Source organism: Zophobas morio, unplaced genomic scaffold (genome assembly GCF_036711695.1).
Source record: "Zophobas morio isolate AGI-343-1 ecotype UQ-CSIRO unplaced genomic scaffold, CSIRO_AGI_Zmor_V1 ptg000023l, whole genome shotgun sequence".
In the NCBI taxonomy this organism is placed as follows: Eukaryota; Metazoa; Arthropoda; class Insecta; order Coleoptera; family Tenebrionidae; genus Zophobas; species Zophobas morio.
In genome coordinates, this window is record NW_026972128.1 from 6466679 (window position 1) to 6492879 (window position 26201).

The window sequence follows — 26201 nt, forward strand, 5'->3', positions numbered from 1 at the left end:
AACAGTTGTATACTGTACCACTGTGGCTAGATCTTGTGTTATCGCTTATTATCGCACAATCGAAAATATAATAACTCAGAGTAGGCTGTGCCTAACGTACTACAATTAAAGTAATGAGAATTTCCATGAACTGCCGCTGAACCAGTATACTGAAAACTAATAAATTTCCCCTTTGTTTTAAACACGCGCCACCAGGTTCGACGAGTGCTGAAATCTTTCTAGATATTCCACTTTTGTATTTGTATGTACAAATAAAGAAAAAAAATCATTGTGGTGGCCCCGTAAACAGTACATTGAAATTCTACTTTTTATGAAGTCATATTTTACGCAGAAATTTTACGATGTTTACAATTACGTACACATGTCAATACAGAATGCAGTTGTTCACACTTATTGTTTAAAATGTCACAATCTTCTGATTTCTAATTAGCAGTCGATTGAAATGTCAACGAAGATAAATGCATCTATAAATCTTTTTTCTGAAAATGCCAATAAAACAGAAAACAAACATAATTTCGAATGTACAGATATTGCCGTATAATTTGCAACTGAATTAGCTGGGAATGTAATCGGATACAAATGGATTACCAACGTTTTAAAAATTAAATACGTGGTCATATTGTTTTAATTATTAGTTTGTTTTGTGTTACCCATTATACTGAGTAACTTGGTAAAAATTATTCTCCCTGGAAATTTCCCCTTTGTGTCTGTTTTTCTAAGTCGTTTGAAGAGCCTCGGGGACTCCTTTCGTTTTATTTTTGAAGTAGTTTAAAAGAATCTCAGGAACTCCTTTTGTTTTGTTTTTGAAGTAGCTTTAAAGAATCTCGGGGATCCCTTTTGTTTTATTTTTCAAGTAGGTTGAAAGAATCTCGGGGACCCTTTTTGTTTTGTTTTTGAAGTAATTTGAAAGAATCTTGGGGACTCCTTTTGTTTTTGAAGTAGCTTTCAAAGAATCTCGGGGATCACTTTTGTTTTATTTTTGAAGTAACTAGTTTTTGGCCAGACAGGCCGAAATTTTACTTCATTTACAAGTAGAAAACATTTGGATTCGAGCACCGACGCTTCTGGAACATTCCCGATTTCCAAGATGGTCCAATTCGCCCTTGGTTATACCCAAAAATGTAGACCATAATCAGAAGTAGGTTTAAATCCAAATAAATTTTCCAGCGTTCAGAAATCAAGATTAGAAAATCGTAACGTCAACGGAGTCATTGCAAAATTTTTTCACGACGCGTGCGATAGAGCAACTCTTGTCCCTCCGTCATCGTTATAGTATTTTCATTACAACATCATAAAAATGTATTACATAGAGGTATCAAAGCGTTGTTCAAAACGCAATAGATTGTAATAAATTCCACTTTGACAAGTCAATGAACATTACAAAATTTAGGGTAAAGTCAGTCCGACTAAATTAGACTTGACCTGGGTTTTATGATCATCAGTGGCACTCAATTTTAGAAAACTCAGTGTAGTTCCTTCAATTGTAGAAACGTAAGGCCATAAGACATTTCTCGCCAGCGTCGATTTAACAACCCGTAATTTGAAAGAAATCACGTAAAAATTGGTTCACCAAGGCATAAAATGACGAACGGCGAGTCGCTCTACAAGCCTGTGAAAAATCGTGATTGCAGCAATTGGAGGAAATGAGAATCCGAGCATTTGTTGTGGTTTATGAAATTACAAGCCATGATTTCTTTATAAGACGTTGCGGTCGTAGTGTGTGTGGTTGTGCGTCTATGGACAGCACGCAAGTATGATAGAGGCGGTAAAGACCCTCCGGCGCTCTTATTCAAGAAATTACGTTTTTTATAAGATATTGTAATTTATGTAAATATGATAATAGCGCACATTATATGTTTATAATGCAAGGCAGGCTGGCGCGATAGCCTTGGGTCCGTGCGGCGAATTTTCCACATTGTCAGTCACGTTCCGGCGAGAGAGAAAAGAATGTAGACGTCAGATGTGCCTGATTGGAATCCCACAAAGCCGACACGAGGTGAACTTGTAATACTTTTATAAGCGCGGTGTGCCGCGCCGACCAATAGTATGACTGACGTGACCCATCATTATACAGCGATGGACGGCTGGGTTTCGTTTCGATGGGACCCTCCTCACCCACCGCCGCGGCCGCGAGCCAATTCCCACCATAATAACGCAGCACCATTGTTCCCTAACCCATATTGGAAATTCTTCGCCGAAAGGTCACAGGATTTGACGCAAAGTTAGAATTTCTGCCACACTGTTGAAGAACGGTAATGAGACTAAGGAAACTCAAAAAATTAAGAAACACGGTTTCGTTGACTCAAAAATGACAACTTTACCATTACTCATGCAAAGTTATGGCCCGACATGTCTAGCACGGATTCTGAGATGGGTATCAGATATAGAAGAGAAATACCAGCATGACCATGATATCTTAAGTTAAGAATGATGACGGTAAAGGATGCAGCATATGAAGTCCCCTTACTAAGGAAATCACAATTAATAACAAGAAATCTTTTTTGCAAACAACAGAGGCCCTAGAACTGAGCCTTGAGGTACACCAGAAAATAAGCAATCGACTCATGGCCTTGATATTTGACGTACCTTAATCTACTACACAAATAACCTATCAATTTAATCCGAGTATCAGGAAAATCAAAGTTACACAATTTTGCTAACAGATATTGTGATTCAGTTTGTCAAAGGATTTGGAGTAGTCAGTGTACACCACATCAACTAAATTTAGCATCAAGTTATCAGCTGCAAACTGAGTAAATACACACAAATTTGTAGTAGTGGACAGACGTTGACAAATCCGTGCTGAGATTCACTAATTACGTTGCGAATATTAAAGAGGAAAGATTTATGTAACACAGTTTCAAAAACCTTGGCAAAATTACATATCAAAGACATGAGTCCATAATTTTCAACCACATTTCTTTTGCCACGTTTGAAAACCGGGGAAATTATGAACAATTTCCATAAATCAATCAAGGAAAGTGCTTGTCTTTAGGATTAGATTGAATAATAATATAGAAACAGGATAAACTAACATGGATAGCCAATCTGACAACAATAAAATAGAAGTATTGTCGTGACCCGATGTATAATTAGCTTAATTTTCTTCACTGGTGTTCTTTTGTGTTGTCTTGTTATTGATTATCAAAGAAAAGTTTTCTGGACCGTTGACGCGTAAAGACATCGGGCCCTCTCTCGGTTTTGGAAAGTCGAGACGAAACTCCGTCCCATCACCGGCGACGTCTGTTTGAAGGCGCTGTCACTCAAACGCGGCCGGGTATTTCTGAAAGGGCAACGATCATAACATGCACACATGTGAGAGACATAATAAGCGTCGTGTTCCGGGCGTCTTGTTTACCCGGTCGGCGCCGAGACGCACTTTTCGACACCTGTCCGCTGGCGTCATGTAGCTGTCGAAAATGCGTCGTCGTCATCGTCGTCGACCGGCTATTTTGACTATGATCACAGCTTAATTCTCTCCGAACATAAATCCGGTTAAATCAGTAAAACCTCCGTGGCACTCATACGAGAGACTTCTTTAATGATGCATTTTATGTTTTTGCACGACGGACATTATTTTAATTCGTTCGGTTGGAACGCTTCCAAAGCGTCTCGGGCACATGTTTACTCTTCATTTCGTGTTTTTTTTCCTGGACGAAGCGACATGTGCGTGATAACGAACCCAAATTCCCAAACTCCCTCGTAAATCGACGAGCCAACTAAACTCGGGCCAAAGGCACTTAAAATCGGATAGGATCATCTCGCATCTACTACTTAATTCACGTACAGGAATTTCCTACAACTGCCGAGCCGACATCAAATTAAACTTTGAATACCGACGGTTGATGGGCATTTTTCGGCCACGCCAATGAAAGAGCTCTTCGAAGTGGTCCTTGGTGCTCGCTCACCTACACGCTTCGGACAATAAGTCTGAATTATTTATCGACGGAAAAAGGTCCAGAGGTCAAAATATGGAAGACTGGACGAAAAATTAGGGACGTGGACCGCCGAACTTTGGGAAACAACTAATGGTTCTAATGAACTGAAATTTGGGGAACTACGGGTTTAGGGTATGGGGCTAACCAAGGGTGATTTGAAGATACTTGTTGAAAAGCATGATTGTGTCCATTTTTCACGTGACAATGTGGCTTATATTTGTTCGTTTTGTGGTTGTAAGCAACCCGATGCCGAAAGATTTTTCCGGTGTATTAGGGACGTACGGTTTGGCAGGGCTGCGGGTTCGACGCGAGCAGTGATTTGAAGTTGCCATGTCAGTGACAGATAGCCAGTAATCCCGCAGACGATAGATTAATGTGTGTTAATGAATACTGGCGAGGGGTCGCCTTCTCACAACAAACAAACGCTGCTTGTCTATCTCGACTTTCAACGTGTTTCAGCAGCATTGCATATGGACAAGCCGACTAAAAATAAACAAATCCAGATGCGCGAGTAGTCCGCATTACACAGCCATTTCGGCTTTTACGCGAACGTAAAAGGTTTAACGCTGATTGTTGACATCGTATAATAATTAGGGATGCTGAGATGGTTCCCCTGAGGTGAGCTTATCTCGGGCCACAAAGAAGCGGCTGCCGTAAACAGCGCGCGTAGACTCCGCGGAGTTGGCGCGCTCTGGAATTGAAAAAAAGTGATAGATAATGAGTATGCACCCCGCCACTTGGTCGCAGTATCAGCGATGATGGATTCGTTCGGGGTGGTAAGGCGGCGATAAATCCGGAGAGCTCTCTTCGCCCCTGTCTTCGTCGCGGGGGCCCGACCAGCGCTATATCGTGATCGAACATTCCTGGTCCGTCGTTATCCGTCTTCGGATCGCCAAAAACCAGTTCGTGTGTCGGATGATCCGGCAGCAGCCGACACCGAAGACGATTAATCAAGCGTTATCGCACAGCCTTCGGGGCTGTCTCTCCCCGGGATTTCACCGGGCATTGTGTGCCCGTTCCGCGCAATTATCTTAACGAACTCACCACCGAAACGGACGCGCAGTGACGGATTGGAATATTTCGACAAGATTTCGGGCCAAATCCTCTATAATTAAGAGTATCGCGGCTCAAACGTTGAACCGCGTTCGGGATCATCACGCTGTGGTAATCCCCGACATAAGTAAAATTCGCACCCGAATGTCTTTGCACGCATAAAGAAAACTCTCGGGTCATAATATTGGTAACCCTTCGGAAATTACGAAGAACTTCTTAAAAGTTGAGGTGTTTATGTTCCATAGAGAGGTCAAGCCTTATGATTTTATAATTATGGACTCAGCGCAGTATAGATATATGTGGATATGTCGGTATAGAGCAGATTGTTTTTCTGATCCATTTGAAGTCGCATTAGGGGTACCACAAGGTTCTCATTGTGGGCCAATTTTGTTTCTTATAAATAATCTAGATTTAATTTATTGACTTTAAATTTGGATAAATGTTACATGTTCTTACACAGCTTCTTTGACTCTATTACAATCCACAGAAGCAATACAGACCTAATCAAGAACTACATATTCTAAAGCATCATTTTTAAAGTCAAATCATGGAGAGAGGGACCAATATTGTAAAGATTAAACCCAAGAAAACATTCCTATTATTTGGTATTTCGGTTAAATTTATGGCAAATTTTTTACATGATTATTTAATATAGTTATTATTTGATAAATCTATCTGCGTGAGTGTCCTTTATCTACAAGCACCTATTAGTCCACAAATGCATAAAACATGTAAACGAACGCTCCCTGTTAATTTGAAGTGCTGTTAATTACATTCCGATTGCTCTCCGACTTCCGATTGCGCCTTTTAAGGGCCTCTTGTCGAACTTTTATTGTGGTGAAACCACTCGTGTTTGTTTCGGCTTTCGTCAAACAACAACACAGGAGTCGTTTGTGAAAGTCGTAGGTCGGCTCTAATCTGATTTCTTCCCCTTTCAGTTTGCGTGTGAGTCATTAAACCCCTCACCCTCGGTTTGTGTGCATACATGGTATGTACGGGGTTCTGCAATCTCTTACTGCATCGTCTGTCATTACGCCACCCGCAAAATTGCGTCGCGTAATTAGGCGGTCGTGCGCAACGCGCTTCTAATGTCGCTATTCAATGAGCATGATGGAGGATGGACGTTTTTGTTGCAGGTGATGCCAGTAATGCCAGTATCGGGAGCGGGGAGGGCACAGGGGAAGAAGACGACGACACGAACGGGAAGAAGAATCAAAAAAAGAGAGGCATCTTCCCCAAAGTCGCCACCAATATACTCAGAGCGTGGCTCTTCCAACACCTTACGGTGAGTTGCACTTTGTCGATAGAGATTGAATGCTGAAGTGCATCCGGCGCGGTCAGTCTTGCGCGGTCGGTCGAGGATTCGGGGTCTTATAAGCAGATTCGGACGGAAATCTTTAATCAAAGCGATTGTATTGATCTTAAGGATGACAACACGTCTAAAAAGTTTGTGAGTTGGTCGGGTTGAAAGTGAAGAGAACTGACAGGAAAAGGTCTCGATTTAGAAATTTTACCGTTTTATTTTACAACGAAAATTAAAGCAACTCTTACTAATTTTATTGAAAAGATCTTTACAACTTAAAATCAGGTCACATAATAAGTTCAGAAACTTCCTTATCGTTCTTGTCATTAAGTCACAAGTATAGATGAAGCTCAATTTTGAAACATACAAATTAGTTTTTGATCAGAGGGACTATTAGTAAATGTATATTATGAACTGATTGTTTTTCAATTTCAATTACATATATCTGGACAAGGAAATTGCTTTGAAAGATGTTGGGTTGGAAGGAAAAAGACCTATTACAAGGCCGCTTTAGTTTTCGCAAAACTAACTTTTATCTTGTTTGCCACTTGTCATTTTCGTTTTTCGCAATTTGGCGTGTGTTGCGTTTGCAAAAAATATTCCGTATCTATTATTTATTTATTCGCTCCCGATATTTGGTAACGTCAGCTCAACAAATTATTTAATAGTGTTACGATTGACGGGCGAATAATAAATCGGGCGTTGGTAAAACTCAAAAATGTATTTCTTTAGTTGGAATTACAACACTATCTATTGCAACGAATATGTACAGAAATTATTCCGGCGCTCTCGACTGTCTTCACTGGATGAATGAATCTCATTACCTACGGTCGCCTCTATTTAAACTCATAGTCTCTGATCGAGATCCTTCACGAACATCCATCGCGACTCCGCTTCGAGACTCCCCTGGACGCCGCTTCGAGACGCTCCAGACCTGTCTTTATGCGCCCGCCTCTCGGCCGTCAACAGCGATGATTCACCCATCAGCGCCGTGCGTACGTCCAGAAGGCTCTCGACCGCCATAGGCGTCGTACTGGGGCGGCATAAGGATGTATTTCGTAACACTGCCCCCCTCTTCAAATCCGATCGTCCCGATCGGAAGCGTCTTCGTTGTTTCCTTCGTACCGTTTTAGTCGATCGAGATGAACGATCTTCATCTTCGTCTTTGGTCCACGTTGGATCCGATAAACTACGTCATTTATTCTAGTGACGATAGTGTATGGACCTTCCCAGTCAGGAGCCAGTTTTGGACAACGTCCCTTCTTCCGTCGGGGGTTATACAGCCACACTAAGTCATCTTCCTGGAATCCGCCACAGTTGGCCTTCACATCATAACGGGTCTTCATTCGGTCACTGGCAATCTTGATCCGGCCCCTCACTAGTTCATGTACGTTGACCAACTTCTCTTTCAGTTCGTCCACGTAGTCACGTACTTCCATTGGTTCTTCAGATGGCAATCCAAAGACTAGGTCACAGGGCAGCCGCAGTTCCTTCCCAAATACAACGTGAGCAGGTGTTTGACCCGTGGTGTCGTGGATAGCTGCGCGGTAGGCCAGCAGGAATAGTGGAAGGTGCTGGTCCCAATCCCTTTGGTGCTCTTCTACCACTTTCGAAAGGTGTTGCTCCATAGTCCGGTTGAACCTTTCCACCATGCCGTCGGACTGTGGGTGTAGTGGCGTTGTCCTTGTCTTACGTATTCCCAGTAGCTGCATCACTCTTTGGAAGACGTTGGATTCGAAATTGCGTCCCTGGTCTGAGTGAAGTTCCAAGGGGACGCCAAACCTACTGATCCAATTGTCAACCAGTACTTTCGCGACCGTGACGGCTTCCTGATTTGGAATGGCATAGGCATCTGGCCACTTGCTGAAGTAGTCGCTAGCCACCAGGATAAACTTGTTGCCGTCGTTTGTTACAGGGAACGGACCGGCCACATCGATGGCGATTCTTTCGAAAGGTGCCCCAACATTATATTTCTTCATCTTTCCCCTCGCCCTGGTATGAGGACCTTGGCTGGCCGCACACGTCGTACACTTGCGACACCAACTTTCGACATCGTCACGATAACCTACCCAATAAAACCTCTCCCGGATTTTCGACAAAGTTTTGTTCACTCCAAAGTGGGCTCCAGATGTTCCGGCATGAACTTCCTCTAAGACCTTGGAAACCTTTACCTTGGGGAGGACCAGCATCGTCTTAGAGGTACGCCCATCAGGACTCTCCCACTTTCGCTTCAAGAGCCCATTTTCCATGACCAAGGAATCCCATTGGGCCCATAACGCCTTCAAACTGGGGGATTGGTCGGACAATTCTGCCCAGCCGGGTCGTTCGACTCCTTCCTCCTTCCACTTTAGTATTGGGCCGATTATGTCGTCTCCTTCTTGCTCACGCTTTAACCGCGCCGTTGTCCATTCTTCATCTTGCTCAAAAATCGTCCGACGAACGGGCAGGTTCCCTTCTTCCGCGTCGATCCTGTCGCAGTGCTTGCACTCTCCACACGGACGTCTTGACAAAGCGTCAGCGTTGTTGTGAAGTCGACCCGCTCGGTGTTTGATCCTAAAGTGGTAGTGCTGTAGTCTTTCCAGCCAACGCGCTACTTGGCCCTCGGGATTCTTTATCCGCAGTAGCCACGAGAGGGCAGCGTGGTCGGTCCTGATCAGAAACTCCTGTCCGTATAGATACTTGTGGAAGTGGTTGACGGCTTTGACAATGGCTAGCAGTTCCTTCCTCGTGGCACAGTAATTTCTCTCTGGTTTGGAATGTAATTTACTAAAATATTCGATAACCCTTTCCTCCCCATCTTGTATCTGCGACAATACGGCCCCAACTCCCGAGTTACTCGCATCGGTATCGAGGACGAACATTCCTTTGTCCCTGGGGTAAGCCAAAATGGGGCTGGTGCACAAAGCCGTCTTCAGTCTTTTAAAGGCCATCTCACATGTACTGCTCCACTTGAAAGTCGCCTTCTGTTCCGTCAGTTGGTGTAACGGTGCTGCGATGTCGGCATACCCTTCTACAAATCGTCGGTAATATGTGCAGAGTCCCAAGAAGCTTCGTAGTTCATGCTTGTCTCTTGGTATGGGCCAATCCCGGATAGCAAGAACTTTCGTCGGGTTGGTTTCTATTCCCTTCTCCGACACGATATGGCCCAGGAATTCGACTCTTTTCTGGAAGAGCGAGCATTTCTTGGGATTTAGTTTCAAACGAGCGTTTTCCATTCGTTCTAGCACCTCCTCGAGATTCTTTAGATGGTCGTCAAACGTTTTGCCCATAATCATGACGTCGTCGAGGTATACCAGACAGGTCTTCCATGTCAGTCCTTTTAGCACCATCTCCATCAGCCGCTCGAATGTTGCTGGCGCATTACATAACCCGAAGGGCATAACGGTGAAGTGATAGAAGCCACTTCCGGTGGAGAACGCAGTCTTTTCTTTGTCGTCCGGGTGCAAGCCTACTTGCCAGTAGCCACTCTTCAAGTCCAAGGTCGAAAACCACGCCGAGCCGGATAAGGTCGTCAAGGTATCGTCTATTCGAGGAAGGGGGTAACTGTCTTTCTTCGTGACGTCGTTCAGTTTCCTGTAATCGACGCAAAATCGGGTAGTCCCGTCCTTCTTGGTAACCAAGACTACTGGAGATGACCACGCGCTGTTGGATTCTTCAATTACCCCATCTCTCAACATGTTGTCCACGAGTTTTGTAGCTTCTTCTTGTTTGGCTAGGGGTAGTCTTCGAGGAGCCTGACGGATCGGTTGCGTGTCACCAGTGTTTATTCGGTGTTCTACGATGTTGGTCTTCCCGAATGGTTCCTCCTCTGAGGCGAAGACATTACGGTGCCTACGAATGAGTCCTTTGGCCAGTTTTCTCTCACGAGCAGACAGCTGGTCCCAGTTGACCTCCAAGCCTTTGGTATCCCCTTCCTTAGACTCATTCTCAACGTCTTCTTCCTCGCAGTTCAATACTCGGGCGACTGGCTCACACATTCCGATAATCTCCCCTTTTCTAATATTGACTGCATTGGGAAACACGTTTGCCACACGTAAGGGTATGTCACGATTGGTTTTGACTAGGGTGCTCGCGATCAGGAGCCTGTGGGTCGAGTCACGTGCCGGCTGCACCATCCCCAAACTGTATCCGGGGTTCGTCTCTACTCTGGCGGGGACGATGACTTCTGCATTACCATCTACCTTCGTTGTCTGACAGACCACTAGTCTGACCGTTGCAGCTTCCACATTCGGACGTCCCAGCACAAATTCTTCGGCTCCAAAACGCAGAATTTTCTGTTCTGGATCGATCATTAAACCATACCGGCTGATTAGGTCCATTCCCAGAATGAAATCGTCAGCGATTTCCGCCACCAGAACTTCATGCCTTATTCGGAGTCGACCGAGCTCTACATTCACCACCGCTGTACCCAGAACCGGTGTTGTTTCTCCTGTGACCGTCTTTACATTCGTGGCGGTATATACTGATTTAATTTGGCAATTTTGTAACCTGGATCTGCGTGCAAGGGACACTTCGGCTCCTGTGTCGATGATGATCTTCGATTCCCGTCCATTGATTTTTCCGCTGATTGTCGGACTGTCGACGCTCCCCGCGATACTTCTAACCATTACAGTTGTTGGGGCTTCTCTTTTAGCAGCCAGTACGCGCCCCGAGGTACCGACTGCCTTTAGTTTTCCTGCTCCTGATGTAGACGAGGTCGCGGCTGCGATCTCCTCATCGGCCCTGGCGATCTAACACGGCAATCCCTCCTAACATGCCCTTGACGCCCACACCTGTAACATTCTAGGCGCCCTCCATGTTGTCTAGAACTGCCCGTCTTGATTTCGGCAATTATTTCGCGGGCGAATTTCTCAAAGTTCTCTCTCATTTTGTCGAGACTCTCTTGAATAGGGTTTACTTCGCCCTCAACCCCGATGCCTCGTATCTTAACGTTGGAACGAGGTGAGCTGTTGTATGCGGCGTCCACTTCTAACGCTCGAATCAGCGCCTCGGATGGTTTCTTGAACCCGGAGATTTGCAGGACTCTTCTTACCTCACTATCTCTTACGCCGTTTACGAAGGTTTCTGCTGCCAGTCTGTCTTGGAAGTCTTGCGGAGCTTCAGGATAGGCGAGGTGTACCAAGCGTTTAACATCAGCCGCAAACTCCTGAAGAGATTCACTACTCTTCTGAATCCTAGATTTAAGCTGCGCTACGAAAACTTGCCGGAGGTGTTCATCTCCAAATCTGAGTTCAAGGGCGGTCGTCAAGGCGGTATAGTCCTTCTGGTTCTCTTCTGATAATGTCTGTAGAATCTCCAGGGCCGCACCTCGTAGTGCTACTACCAAAGCGGTCGCTTTCTGTTGGTCATTCCAGCTATTCGACAAGGCCGCAGCTTCAAATTGCTTCTTATAAGTAGTCCACGACGTCTGCCCATCAAAAATAGGGGGTTGAACTCTCACCGGACTGAATTCTGAAGGGGTCGTAATTGTAGGTCGTGGTGTTTGCAACCTTTCTTCGAGCTCCTTGATCTTGTTTTCCATTTCATTTCTCACCTCGTCCACTTCATTTCGGACGACTTGGAGGATTTCACTTCGACTGTTCAAAAGTGTAGTTTGCATAGCTTTTAGATTTTCTTCCATTATTCTTCGATCTTCTTTTCTACTTTCTTCCATTATTCTTTGATTGTCTTCCATTATTCTGCGATCTTCTTTTCTATTTTCTTCCATTATTCTTCGATCTTCTTTTCTACTTTCTTCCATTATTCTTTGATTTTCGCTCAACATTTTCATCATTTTTGTCAGTTGTTCCTCCATGTTGGCTGTTTGCGCTCTTGTGGTAGTCGGCATAAAATTTTCTTCTAGAAACTTCTAGAGTCTTGACGGACGTCGCGCGAGAGAATTTTCTCGAAAGTTCACTTTGTTCCGGTCTCCCCTAGTAGCACCAACACAAATTCGAATCCCGATTTATTTCACAATTAATCCCACTTCTGACACCAGTGTTACGATTGACGGGCGAATAATAAATCGGGCGTTGGTAAAACTCAAAAATGTATTTCTTTAGTTGGAATTACAACACTATCTATTGCAACGAATATGTACAGAAATTATTCCGGCGCTCTCGACTGTCTTCACTGGATGAATGAATCTCATTACCTACGGTCGCCTCTATTTAAACTCATAGTCTCTGATCGAGATCCTTCACGAACATCCATCGCGACTCCGCTTCGAGACTCCCCTGGACGCCGCTTCGAGACGCTCCAGACCTGTCTTTATGCGCCCGCCTCTCGGCCGTCAACAGCGATGATTCACCCATCAGCGCCGTGCGTACGTCCAGAAGGCTCTCGACCGCCATAGGCGTCGTACTGGGGCGGCATAAGGATGTATTTCGTAACAATAGTAAACACCTTTTTAGACACAAGTTTGTGCCGATATGAGCGGAGTGAATGTTTAAAAATCGAGTGTCTCGAGAGTTTTATAAATGTGGTAAATAGTATGATTTTTCTACTACTTCAAATTAAAGCCATAATTATCGAAATTGCGAAATTTTTTACTCTACAAAAAATACAAACTAACATCATGAATATCATACAAACTTTATTATACTACTACTTGTACTTAATAACATAAAGCTTACCATTAAGGATACTTTTAAGGATCAAACATACCTTTGACACAATTTAGCCTCTAGCGACTCTGGTGGTACACCACCCCCAATGTCGTTCAACAGTAGTAGGTAATTGTCAGGCTCAATGTATCAAAATCGTTTTGAAAATTCCTGTACTTTTTCCAAAACATCGTGTGAATCATTACTTCTCCTCATTGTTGCTCTTCAGAGATGAGGGAAGTTCTCGGAAATAAGATTACATTTCCTCTGCATCCTATCAGAAATAATTTCATTTTCTTAAACAAAGATGTAAATTTTTCGAAATTTTTCTATAGAAATTCTGTTCAAATCCGTTCAAAAACAAAATGCATTCTTTAAAAAAAGACCGCAGATGCCACAAAATTTTATTATCCTTAAAAAAATACGTATATTAAAAAATTTTCTGTAGACCTTCGTCAGATTTTGAAAATTCCTATAATTTTTGCAATTTTGAAAAACAATTGGCCCTTAATATTTTTATAAATTATATTTGTATAGGGTGTATTTGTTTTTTCAGAGGCAACATTGACCTAAATAATTTTATAAATTGAAAAAGCTAGCCCCGCCCACCCACCCCTTCTTCATTTCATTGAACAAATTGCTTCGTTCCAAAGAAAATCAAACAAGAATTTTACCAGAAACTAAAACCTCGTGTAATTCATTTCTTCTTCTCATTGTTGCCCTTCAGAAATGTGGGAACTTCGCATAAATAAGATTACATTTCATCTACATCCTATCTGGAATAATTTCATTTTCTTAAACAAATTTGTGAATTTTTCGAAATTTTCCTCTCGACAGTCTGTTCAAATTCTTCCAAAAACAATAAACATTCTTAAAAAAAATACATATATTAAAAAAGATCTGTATACTTTAATGAGATTTTTTGAAAATTCCTATAATTTTTGCAATTTTGAAAAATGATTGGCTCCCGATATTTTAATAAATTATCTTTGTACAGGGTGTAATTATTGTTTCAGAGACAACATTGACCTAAATAATTTTATAGATTAAAAAGTTAGCCCCGCCCACCCATCCCTTCTTCGTTTCAATGAACAAACTGCTTCGTGGAAAATCAACACATTACCAAAAACTGAAACCTCGTTTAATTCAACTCTTCTCCTTAATGTTGTCCTTCAGAGATGAGGGAAATTCGCGTAAATAATATTACATTTCGTCTGCATTCTGTCTGCAATAATTTCATTTTCCTCAACAAAACCGTGATTTTTTCGAAATTTTCCTCTCGAAATTCTGTTCAATTTCGTTGAAAAACAAAATGCATTCTTAAAAAAAAGACAATAGGTGCCCCAATATCCTTTTACATTAAAAAAAAAAACTATGGACCCCTAAATTTCTTATAAATTCTTTCACAAATAAAACAATGGTTCTATCATTCTAAAAAAAAATACATACTTATATTAAAAAAACATCTGTGGATTTAACTCATTTTGTAATCAATTTTAAGAGAAAGAAGACAACTATTACAAGGCCGTTTTAGTTTTCTTAATATTGACTTTTATCTTGTTTGCCGCTTGTCATTTTCTTTTTTCGTAATTTGGCGTCTGTTGGGTTGGCAAACAATCTTGACTTCACACATGTGCCGAGAGTTGGTGTTTCTGGGTGGGCTGTCCGGTAAAAAGTCGGGGAACAAATGAGGCTTGCAATAAAAGAAATTGACCCTTTGTTGGGTATAGTTTCCCTTGGAAATGAACAGTTCGGCCTAGTTTCGGTTCCATTGACGTAGCGTTATCGAGTCGCGTTGTTCGTCATTTGTGTTGGTCCGGTGGGCGTCGGGGGATCCCGGAAGATTGTTAGCTTTGCTCGACCGTCACGTATCCGTCCCCGGATTAAAATCCCCTCACCGGGCTACCGCATCGTCGCCATGTAGCCGGTGCCCGGGTCTCTTTAGTCTTTATCTCTGGCCCGCATGCATGCAAACGTCGCCCCGCGGCGCTCATCCGTATTCCGGGCGTCGTTCGACGGTCGGCGTCCGAGCCGGCGTCTCCTCCAACGTGTGATATAAGACGGGCCGAGTTGGTCCCCGAGGAAATCCCGGCAAGCGCCCAGCCCGTCCACCTGTCAGCCGGAATTAAAGGATGGGCGTCCGCAATTGGACCTGCGGCCCGGAAACCGTAGATAACACTGAGTCCCCGCTCCCGCGGGGGCCGCTCTTGACCGCCGCACTCCTCAATATTTAATGCCGCGTCCAAGTGGACTAAAGACCGACGTCGACGACGCCGCGGCGACGCATGAATATTTGAGCGATGCATCATCCCAGCGCGGGTATCGCTCTCTGATCCCGGCTTACTTGCACGACTCATTAAACCCTGTGCGCTAATCCTGCTATCGGATATTGCGAGGGACAGACCCACTCGATCGATGCATTGCGCCCCCTCGCTGCCCCCTTGGCGCTGCCGACGCCGCAACTCCCGAAACCGACCTTGTTCTTTCACGAACCGCCCGACTTTTTATTACCTCGAAAATATTAATTAAAAAGCGCGTCGACCCGTCGACGTCTCCGTAATTACTTTCACGTGACTCGTTTAGGTAAGAGAGCCGTCGTTCCATTATAACGTTTCCTTAAGCCGTAAATCGTTCCCAAATCTCATCGTTTGCATTCCCTATCAAACATGGTATGCGACGCAAATGCAACGCATACTTGAAGATGGAATCCAGACTGTTTTTTACCGTCATTGCACTCGTTCAAAACAAACTCCTAGAAGGTAAAGCTTCGCATCTTCAACGCTTTTAGAAGGTATTTCACATACTATGAGCAAACGTCCACTCAAAGTCGTCAAAGGAATCAAATTTATGCTAGTAGCCCGTAATTGCGGCCATTGGCGTCACATGCCATTTTAACGTTAACGACAACCCAAAGGATCACGTCCTCTGAACACTTTAGAGAAAAGCACGATTCAGTTATTATCTCGTGTTTCTCAAAATGGTGAAATCTGGTAAGAGTTATGGCGAAATTACCAGCGCTGCCCACCTGAAACCGCTTTCGTTCACACCACATCTACATGTACTTTAGTTAAGTCAGTCATTTGCAAGCACCTTGTATAAGAAAAGATTTTTAAGAGTCTAATACAGAAAAAAAAATCTATTTTTAAAAAATGTTGTTAGTTCGAGTTTAAAAGATATTAGGTAAAGTTGTCTCAAATAGTGAACGTTTCCTTAGACACGAGTTTATGCAGACACAGGAGCGAGTGTTTAAAAATCAAGAATTTTATAGTAGTAACTAAAACCATACGTAATTATCGATTTTTGCAATTTTGAAAAGTAGTTGATTCCCGATATTTTTATAAATCATCTTTCTATCGGGTGTATTGGTTGTTCCAGAGGTAACTTTGGCCTAAATAAATTTATAGATTAAAAACTTAGCCCCGCCCACCCACCCCTTCTCCATTTCAGTGAATAAATTGCTTTGCTTTAAAAGAAGATCAAAAACTAAAACCTCCTGTAAGAGATGAGAGAAGTTCGCTCAATAAGACTATATTTCATCTGCATGCAGTTCAATTTCATTTTCTTAAACAGAATTGTAAATTTTTCGAAATTTTTCTGTCTAAAATTCTCTTCAAGTTTTTTCAAACAAGAAATTTATCCTTTAAAAAAAAACATCAGAGGCCCCAAGATTCTTTCACACTACAAAAAAAGGCTCTAGGGACGCCTAAGATTCTTTTAAACTCTTTCATAAACAAATCTCAAGCACCCCAAAGATTCTCTCATTCTTTAAAAAAAAATACATCTATTAAAAAAAATTCTGTGTTCTAACACATTTTGTAATTATATTTTAACTGAAAAAGGACACCAAAATTTCAAAAATATACAATATCTAAACTTATTAGTAGCATTTTAAGAGTTATTGCAGTTTGAGGACTTCAAAGAGTTAAAAAAAAATTGGTAACCTTTATGAGATTTTAAAAATTCCTATAATTTTTGCAATTTTGAAAAATGTTTGGTTCTCAGTATTTCTAGAAATTATCTTTCTAGGGATGTCATGCGTCAGAGGCAATTTTAACTTTAATAATTTTGTAGATTAAAAAAAGTTGGCCCCATCCACCCCTTCTCCATTTCAGTGAACAAATTGCTTTGATCTAAAATAAACCAAGGATTTCACACTTTTAAAAACGAAAACCTCGGGTAATTCATTTCTTCTCCGCCCTCATTGTTGTGTTTCCGAGATGAGGGAAGTTCACGGAAATAAGATTACATTTCATCTGCATCCTATCTACGGAAATTTCATTTTCTTAAGCAGAATTGTAAATTTTTCGAAATTTTTCACTCGAAATTCTCTTCAAAAAAAAAAGTTATACTAGCGGCTCCTAAGATTCTTTTAAACCCTTTGATAAACAAAAGACGGGGGCCCAAGCTAAATAGCTCTATTTTTATTTTAAAATTTATTGAAGTTTGAGCGCTTCAAAAATTAAAACAATGTATGGTATACTTGCATGAAATTTTGAAAATTATTATAATTTTGGCGATTTTGAAAATCTTTGTTATTTAGTGTGAGTGTTAAATAAAACCTAGACAACGGCACCTTTTAGCAATTTGTGAAATACTAAACTTGATCCGTAGAACATCATACCAAACCTATTTATCCCCTCCGGATATTTGGTAACGTCATCTCGACTAAATTATTATCAAATAGCAGCAGGTTTTAGACACGATTTTTTATGAACACCATGAGTCAGTGTTTAAAAATCATGGTACAAAGAATACTTTTTCTTTTCTTTTTCTAACACTTCAAAGTAAAACCGTAATTATCAAAATTGAAATTTTTTACCCTACAAATATACAAACTAACGTCGTGAATCAGTCAAGTTTTTTTATACTCCACAGAGGTCAACATTAGCATTTAAAATGACATTTTATTAGATACAGAAGTAGAAAAAACGTATCGAGAAATGTGTGACGAGATCCAAATTTAATTATATTTTGATAACATACTTTAATTTTATATAATTACACACAGGGTGAAAAATTGGTCTCAAGTTATTTAAATAGAACTTCCCTCGCCCCTGAAGTACTGCCAAATAAATGCCGGTTCTTAGATAAATTAAACATAATTTGATTTTAAGAATCTTATTTTTTTTATGATGACCTCTGCAATTTAAAGTAAAGATATGTGAATTGTTAAACCGCAATTAAGAAGCATATACAACACATACTGATTTGGATAGGTACAGTCATTTTTGCTTTAGTTAAAAATCAGACAGTTTATCTCATTTTTTTAATTATATTGAATAAATAACTAAAAAATATGAATATATTGACAGACCACAGGTATGAACTCATAATATTTTGCGCATTTTAAGTAGGATTTAAGATGACGTCATCAAATTTTTTGAAGTGATAAACAGATACATTTTGGGAATTTATCACTTTTAGGATAAGCTTAAAACATTGCAAGATTTCCAAGCATTCGGTTTTGCAGTTTCTTAGTTGAATTGTAAAATGTCATACAATTTTGACCATTCCAAAAATTTCGATGTCTAAGATAAAAAATAAATAGAATTACTTTGCAAAATTTTGAACTGACGTCAACAAATTGTTGGTCAGAGTGGTTAGCATTTTATCATTCTTAAAATACATCAAAAATTTCACAATAATTAATTATTCATGTTGCTAACTGCTTGACTTTAAAGTTAACAACAAAACAAACAACAATTTTTATTTTACAACAAGTACAAATTATTGATACTCGCAATGCTCCAGCCTTGACGTTGTCTGTAGATCTTAAAAGTTGCTAGTTACATAAAAATGTAAATGTAATAGAATTCCGGATATAGTTTTTATAATTATTCATTAAAGTGCATCTTTTCTAATAGGGGAGTAAAAATAATAATAGTTTACGTGTGATTTGAGATCGTCTGTAACATTTTCGCCTGTTATGAAATGGGAGTTCTTTATTGTTTTTATCTTCTGCCTGGTGATGACGTTATTACTTCAATATGGCTCGTAGCGTGACGGTGCCATGCTGTTATTTCGAAAAGCAATCGGCGCGAGCCCCGGAAAAAAGCTTGTCTTTTTCAGGGAAAGCTTTCATTTCCGATCCGACTGCATCTCGGCTATATTTCCGGTGGCGTTATCCTAGTTTATCCGCAGGGGAGCCTCACCGTCGACATGTGTCCTGCTTACCGGAGCCGATCCGAAATCCGGGCGGATTTGCTCAAGCATTAAATCGGGCCCGTTCCATCCGCAATAATTAAAGCATCCCACCTCCGTTCGCGTTTAAAATTGTCCACAATTACAATACGAGCATGGTTGCGTCGTCTCAATCTCAGATAACGTCACCCAATGACAGAGTGGATCTGTTATCTTCGCTTCGCACGCAAACGGCGCTAGCGACTCCACTCGTGTGGCTAATTTCGCGTTTCGGATCATGACTATTCATCCGCAGGAACATAAAAAAGTAGGTACACCACGCGTCTGTTTGCGTTGTCGCGAACCATCATTTATAACGCTGCCGCTCCGGCATTTTCGTGTTTCTCTCATTCCGGCGGGGCATTCTTTGTTCCCCGTTTTGTTCGCAACGTTGTATTGTTGCAATTATGCTTCCTTCCCGGCCTCGGCGAGTGCGTGAAGACGGATGGCGTTCGGTTATTTATGGTTTTATCTTTGAATTCGGATCGTCTCTGTTCGAATGCGATTGCAGCCGTAAATCCGCCAACGTAGTGATGTGTGTGCACCCCGGGGGTCCGCCAAGGTGATCACCCTCTTCGCTTTCCCATCTCCACGCAGCACGCAAATAACGACGCCATCCTCGGCCGTTTCGGATTCCCAACATAATCGTAAAAATCACTATGCATCGCGGCTTTTTGCGGGCGAAGGCGACGCGGGCATAAGGGTTATGCAGCCCTGGAGAACCAGCAGATGGGGTTATCGGTCTCGAAGGAGATTTTCCGAGGTGTGATGGGGAACGAATGGATCGAGCTGGCACTTTTTCACGGAATTACGACCGCAGATTCCTCCTCCGCGGGGACGTCATATTCACAATCTAAATAATTAACCCATCAAACCGATCTGCCATTTTTCCTTACATCGGCTGCACGACGCCGCCCACAATCTTATCCGCTCGACGAGAAAATCGTGCCGCCTGCATGCTCCTGCCGTCCCTTCTTCAATCTTCCTCCGGTAAATGGGATTTAGGATATCCTTTGATTATCGTTTAAGAGCGCCCGTGTTTTGAATGGAAAATCTGTCTGCTTCGGCCGCCTTCCTCCATAGTCCTTACTCTGCATTTTCGATTATTGGGACGGTGATGACGATGCCGCCGCCGGCTGCTGCCGCCGGCCCGCCTCCGTCGGAACGCCCGGTCACGAAACTACGAATGATCACGTGTCGGTACGCCTACGATTCTTAATTCGACGAGATCGACTTGCAAACTTAACGACCAAATCTTTTATTCAAAACTATTCATTGTTTAGGGGGATTTCAAAGTTAAGCTCTTCGAAAAATTATGTATTGACAACAGATTCAATAATATTTCAGTCAGTACCTATAAAGCTGGAATCATGCAAGTCCACCTGTTTGATCATACTGACCAACTCCTGGAAACTAAAATTATCTGTATAAACAGACTAGTAAAGATAAAGAGAGAATTCAGTGAAAACAATTCGTTTAACTTAAAAAAAGACTGGAAAAAAAATTTCGTAACTTATGCTTGAGCACAGACTACTTTTTATTTCCTGAGCACAAGCTAAGGAAGTTTTGTAATTGTCTGTCTGTCTGTCTATCTGCCGTCTGGCCGAATTGTTATTATCTAATAACTTATTAGACAGATAATCTTCGAAAATACTGGACTGTTTCTTGTGTATTAGGAATTTCCTTAACCAAGATTTGGATAATAATCATCCATTTCATACATCTGTGTTAGGTTACCACCTTTGGCATCCAGTTTTTTTGGAAAAATTCAATATTTTATGACAATATTTTACAATTTAACTTCGAAATTGCAAAAACTGAAAGCGGTGAAATATTTTAAAAGGTTATTGGAAGCACGGTAAATAGTTAATCAAGATTTGTCCGTCATCTTACCATTTTGTCAAATAAATAAATATTCTTCAAAGCTATTATTGTTTTTTGGGTAAAAAAAACTGAGCGCGGTTAATTAATCAGTCCTCTCATCTGTGTTGAAGAGACAAAATCGATCAAATTTCATTTTCTTTGAACTGCTGATAGTTGTAATTTGAACGTGCTAATAGTCGAATTCTTTCGAAATATAAACATAAACAGTCGAAGTTAAGCATGGATTGAGAAATTGAGAATATGTACATTTTTTCCGTTTGTTATCTGCTTTAAGGATATTTCATATTGTCCAGACGTGTGACCCCTTGGAATTTGCTCTTTTTTTAAATTTTATAAAATAATATGATCCTGTATGTGTGATTTATGAATCTGTGTTGAGTTTTTACTCTTGGCATCCAGATATTTGAATTAAAAAAATCCAAATTTTATAATATTCTACAATTTATCTTTAAAATTGCAAAGACCGAAGGCTGTGAAATATTTTAAGATTATTGGAAGCACGATAAAAATGGTTAATCAAAATTTATCCGGCATCGTTCCATTTTGTCAAATAAATAAATATTCTTCAAGTTTATGAGTGTTTTTGGGAAAAAATCTTAAGTGTGTTTAATTAATTAATCAATCCTCTGATCTGCGTCGAATAGACAAGATGGACCAATTTCATTTTCTTTTAATCGATGATGCTTGTATTCTGAACGTGTTAATAGTCGAATTCTTTCTAAATTTAAACATCAATAGTCGAAGTTAAGCATGGACTGAGAAATTGAGAATGTCTACATTTTTCCCGTTGGTTATATGCTTTAAATATATTTCATATTGTCCACATTTGTACGGCGGCTTCTACTTCGGGGGTGTTAATTACGCCACTGGTTTTTACTTTATAGGGAAGATTGTCACAAAAGAAAATACAAAATCAAATTTTGTAATTTTTAAAGAAGCCGGATTTGTCGGACGATAATTTAAGGGCGAGGGAAATTCCGTCTAAATAATTTTAGACCAGTTTTTACTTTCCGAACGAACGCTAAGGAAATACACCAATCGAATCCATCTGGCGACTGACCAGATTCATGTTTTGTGGACGTTTCATGCTAAACTTGACCTTTTTTTTTTCTCTCTCTTTCACTAGTAATATTATACCAGTTAATGACGTCATTACAAATTTTTTATTGATCTTTTTTTTTTCGAAATTGTGGGAACACACACATCTTTATTTAATAATGATGAAATAATATAATAAAATAATTTGAGTCCTCTGTATTGAGAAGACAAATTCATTCAACTCAAATTTCTACGTAATATTCTTTCGATGTATAAATATAAACACTCGAAGTTAAGGTTGTTATTGCTGAGAAAAATTTATCCGTTGGTTATCTGCTTTAAATTTGATAATTTTTCAAATAAGCCGGATTTGTTGGACTTGTACTTCAGACTCGAGGAAAGTTTTGTGGAAACAAACTTCGCTCAATTTTTTTTGTTTTACTTTTGGGATGTACGCTAAGAAAATATTGCAGTATTAGGGTCCATCTCACATCTGGCGAGTGACCCTCGAATATAAAAATTGTACAGTTCCCCTGTTTCTGTCTGACTGTCCGTCGTCTATGTCGATTTTTAGTAGAGGGATAATTTCTGAAACTATGGAACCGATTGTTGAACAATTTTATTTGTTTGTTGGGAATATCGTGTAGATGGTAAAACACTAAACAAAATTTGTCTAATCATCCCCACTAACAATTTGATGACGTCACCTTACAATTTTGCTTGCAAAATGCTTTTTAAAATAACATACTTCTGTACTTGTAGTTTGAAATCCATCTCTTTTTGCATCTATAGAACGCAAATAAAAAAAGTATTCCCTAATCCTAATTGGATAACTAACAAATTTGTAGCAGAATCAAAAGCTCTAACTAAAATAACTCGTAAAATGCCATCTTTAACTCAAAAATAAGTTGTTAAAATAATGTAATATTAAATGCACAAAACAATATTTACTAAAGCAATTTGGAATACCTTGAAAAATAAGTCGAATGAGTCCAGCAGCGTCTGCACAGAGCTTTCCATCCAGCTGATAAAATATCGAAAAATTATCGATTTTAGATCTGACCTGACCATTTTATAACTACTTGTGAACAAATCTTTTTTCCGCAGAAAGTGTACTTGATATAAACACCTACAGACCAATCTCCATTACGTCCATGTAAAAGGAACAGCTTTAGATGTTTTTAGATCTTAGTTACGGAATAAAAGCTTCAAGGTGGTATTAAGAACCTTAGTAAATGGTGCTATTCCAGAGGTGCTGTCATCTAACAGAGTGTCCTATTTGGGATTGCCACAGAGATCGGTTTTGGGTCTCCTCTTTATTATATACGTGATTAAGTAGTGGATTATTTCGAACTAGAAGTTTTGTAGACCTATTTTGGAAATTAAATATATCCTATAAAAGGATCTATGACAATATCTATAACAGTAATAATAATTCGAAGAATGGTTGTCCTTTAAGTTTAGGTTTTCCAATCCGTTCGTTGAAAAAATTAACGTGAGTGTTCTTGTTTCAGCATCCCTACCCTTCGGAAGACCAGAAGAAACAGTTAGCACAAGATACGGGTTTAACGATACTGCAAGTCAACAACTGGTAAGTTCATCTATGCGTTTAGCTTCCTGATTTTTCCATGCGCACAGAACGTCTCCCCGCGGAAAGAAGTGCTTCTGGAATGGGAACGGATTGATTAATCGTAGTAATTACCGATCAGCTTTCGGCGCTAATTAGATTTCGTCCCCCGGCAGCGCTGCAAATGAGATTACGGCTGGAAATGGCGCTCCACGCCACATCAGAGTGGAGGCGGGCGCACGCGTTAATTGTCATCGATTTTTATAATGCTATTATGTCGGTACACAATTTATCACGTTAGTCGTCCTAGTCAACGGCGACTGCTGGATCCGATATTCGCGTCGTATGGATCCATTAAGGGCCGTCCCGCGGCGTCTCGCCGGTCATTTCGGCCCGTTTACGAGCCTGAAGAGGGCGATTACTGTCCGTCGGCCCGGAAATGGCCACCGAAATACGTGCTCCACTTGGCCGTGACGCCGGCCCGTTACGCTCGCTTGACGCTCCAAGAAGTCGCTCCTCGGACACCTCGGGGATCCTCCGGGCGCACCGGCGGACTCGACGTCATCATCATTTTTCACGCCGAGTGCCATTACCGACGCCGTCTCGGGGGTTCACCTGGGTTAATGTGACCCGGTGATAAATCGCGTTCGAACCAATTTATAGGGGAGACGGAAGAATCGAAATTCTGATGACGCCCTCCCGTACTAACTGCCGCACTTCAATTCTACCCGAAACATATTCCAGGCCATTCCCAAATTCGCAAAAAGGGTAACCTTAATCACGACGAACCTAATTCTTCTAATCGTCTTCCGATAGGGCAGCCGAAGGAAAACTCCACCAAGACAGTTATTTCCACCCTTCGGAACCTAAGTAAAAACATCAAAGAAAAAAATAATGTCTTAATATTTAATTAACTTGACTATTCTTTCACCTAGCGGAACATAACGAAAACATTTACACCCTTAGATGTAAAATAAATGACAAAGTGAATTCTTTCATTTATTGATGCGATGTACCTACTTGTTTTTCAAAAACTATTCAAATCTAGACCCTGTATTGGATACATATACAACTATAAGTATCATCTTCAACTTCGAGACATAGAATGTAGCCAAAAACTTGACACTTTTTTTTGGTACCCAAAACTGATTCGGGTTCTGGGAAAAAAAATCTATTTTCAATATCATGTTTGTCGGAATCTCAGCACGTTGAAAAGAGTTCTATAAAAAAAGGATTTAGTCGCCATCTGTAATTACCATAACTGTTTCGAATTTCTTTAGAGAAATAATTGCAGAACTGTTGCTTTAAACTGTGCAAACTAATTTGCATGTCTCCAAAAACGTGCTCAGAATTAATGATACTATAAATTGGCTAAATCTTCCATGAATTCTTGAACGCATTGAAATGAACCTCATATTCCGATTTCTTGTCTTGTACACCAAAAGTTCTACTTCTAACTGGAAAATATTTTTTAAGATGTTACCCCTCGAAAACGATCTTATTTCTATATGATAGAGTCAGATTTAATTCCTCCCGTTATAGTGACTGATTATAAATCGTCCTTAAAGTATCCTCTCAAAACAATATTTAATAAAATATTGCCATCGTGAGCTTTTTCTTCGAAATGAAAAACAGATTGATATATGATTGAGTTACCAGTTACACTGTTTGAGTCATATTGCAGAAATAGATCGCTTTTTGTACAGTACAGGAGACACAGATCGTCAAAATTTCAACAAAAATCGGGGGTACCTCAAGGCGCGATCTTGGGACCTTAATTGCTTGCTTTCATAAATGATAATGATAAAATAAAAGTCTTGTCAAAATGGGGTCTCTTTTGAAAAAACTTTAGAAACCACTCATGGGTGTAGGGTAAGACGCAAAGAACGAAGAAAGAAGTCGGGTTAGTTGGTGGTAGATGACGCAGGTAACAAAGAGTTTCTGAACGACAGAGGGCAAGAAAATTCTTGTTAGAAGGCGATCATTTTGAAAAAGTTTAGAAACCACTTCTATAGACGATACCAGAACGGTGACAATTGTAGCAGAATAAAAATTATCAAGTTCATGTTTTCTGGATTGTGATCGATCGATCGCCTTCCGAGTTTTTGGCTTCTTGTTTTGACGTAGTAATCTAAAACGGGTCTGTTTACAGCAGTGCGATGCTGCAAGTTGTTTACAGAAAATGGAGTTTCGGTTTTTTGGCTATTCCGTCTTCCTGTTCGTAGGTGTTGTGTTGGAAGTTCGCGTTCATCATTATCGTTTTTCACGTTCGTCTCTGTCTCGGGGGTTCACCTGGGTTAATGCGCTTTTGTGATAAATCGCGTTCGGGCGTTATCAACCGAACCGAAGCAGCAGCAGCAGTAGCACCATTCGGTCGGTTGAAGAAGTCGTCGGTTAGCGAGGCCGCCGCCCCCCTTGCGTCTTGTTGCTTGCTGGCAATTTACGAGTGAGTTTCATTGTCGTCGGATGCTGCCGCCGGCGAATGACTCTCCGAGGAGTAATATCAGGCCACCTAATAGCTTACCAAATAGCCTCCGAAACACCTTTTTAATGAACTATTGTAGCAGGAAATGAAAATAGGGACCGTCGGAACAATAACGACCGTTCTACACCCGCCGCCGCCTCGACGCTCGTTTCTGATGCCCTCTTGCATA

At 40.9% G+C, this 26201-nt stretch overlaps 1 protein-coding gene across 3 annotated transcripts in view; it reads left to right on the forward strand.

Moving 5' to 3' along the window:
- LOC135133931 (homeobox protein homothorax) overlaps nucleotides 1-26201 on the forward strand; it is a 173875-nt gene that overhangs the window by 137869 nt on the left and 9805 nt on the right. For all 3 annotated transcript variants that reach the window (XM_064062492.1, XM_064062494.1, XM_064062493.1), the window contains 2 exons: nucleotides 6128-6276; nucleotides 23495-23571. In XM_064062492.1, the coding sequence (XP_063918562.1) occupies nucleotides 6128-6276; nucleotides 23495-23571 (226 nt within the window). The remainder of the gene's footprint in view (nucleotides 1-6127; nucleotides 6277-23494; nucleotides 23572-26201) is intronic.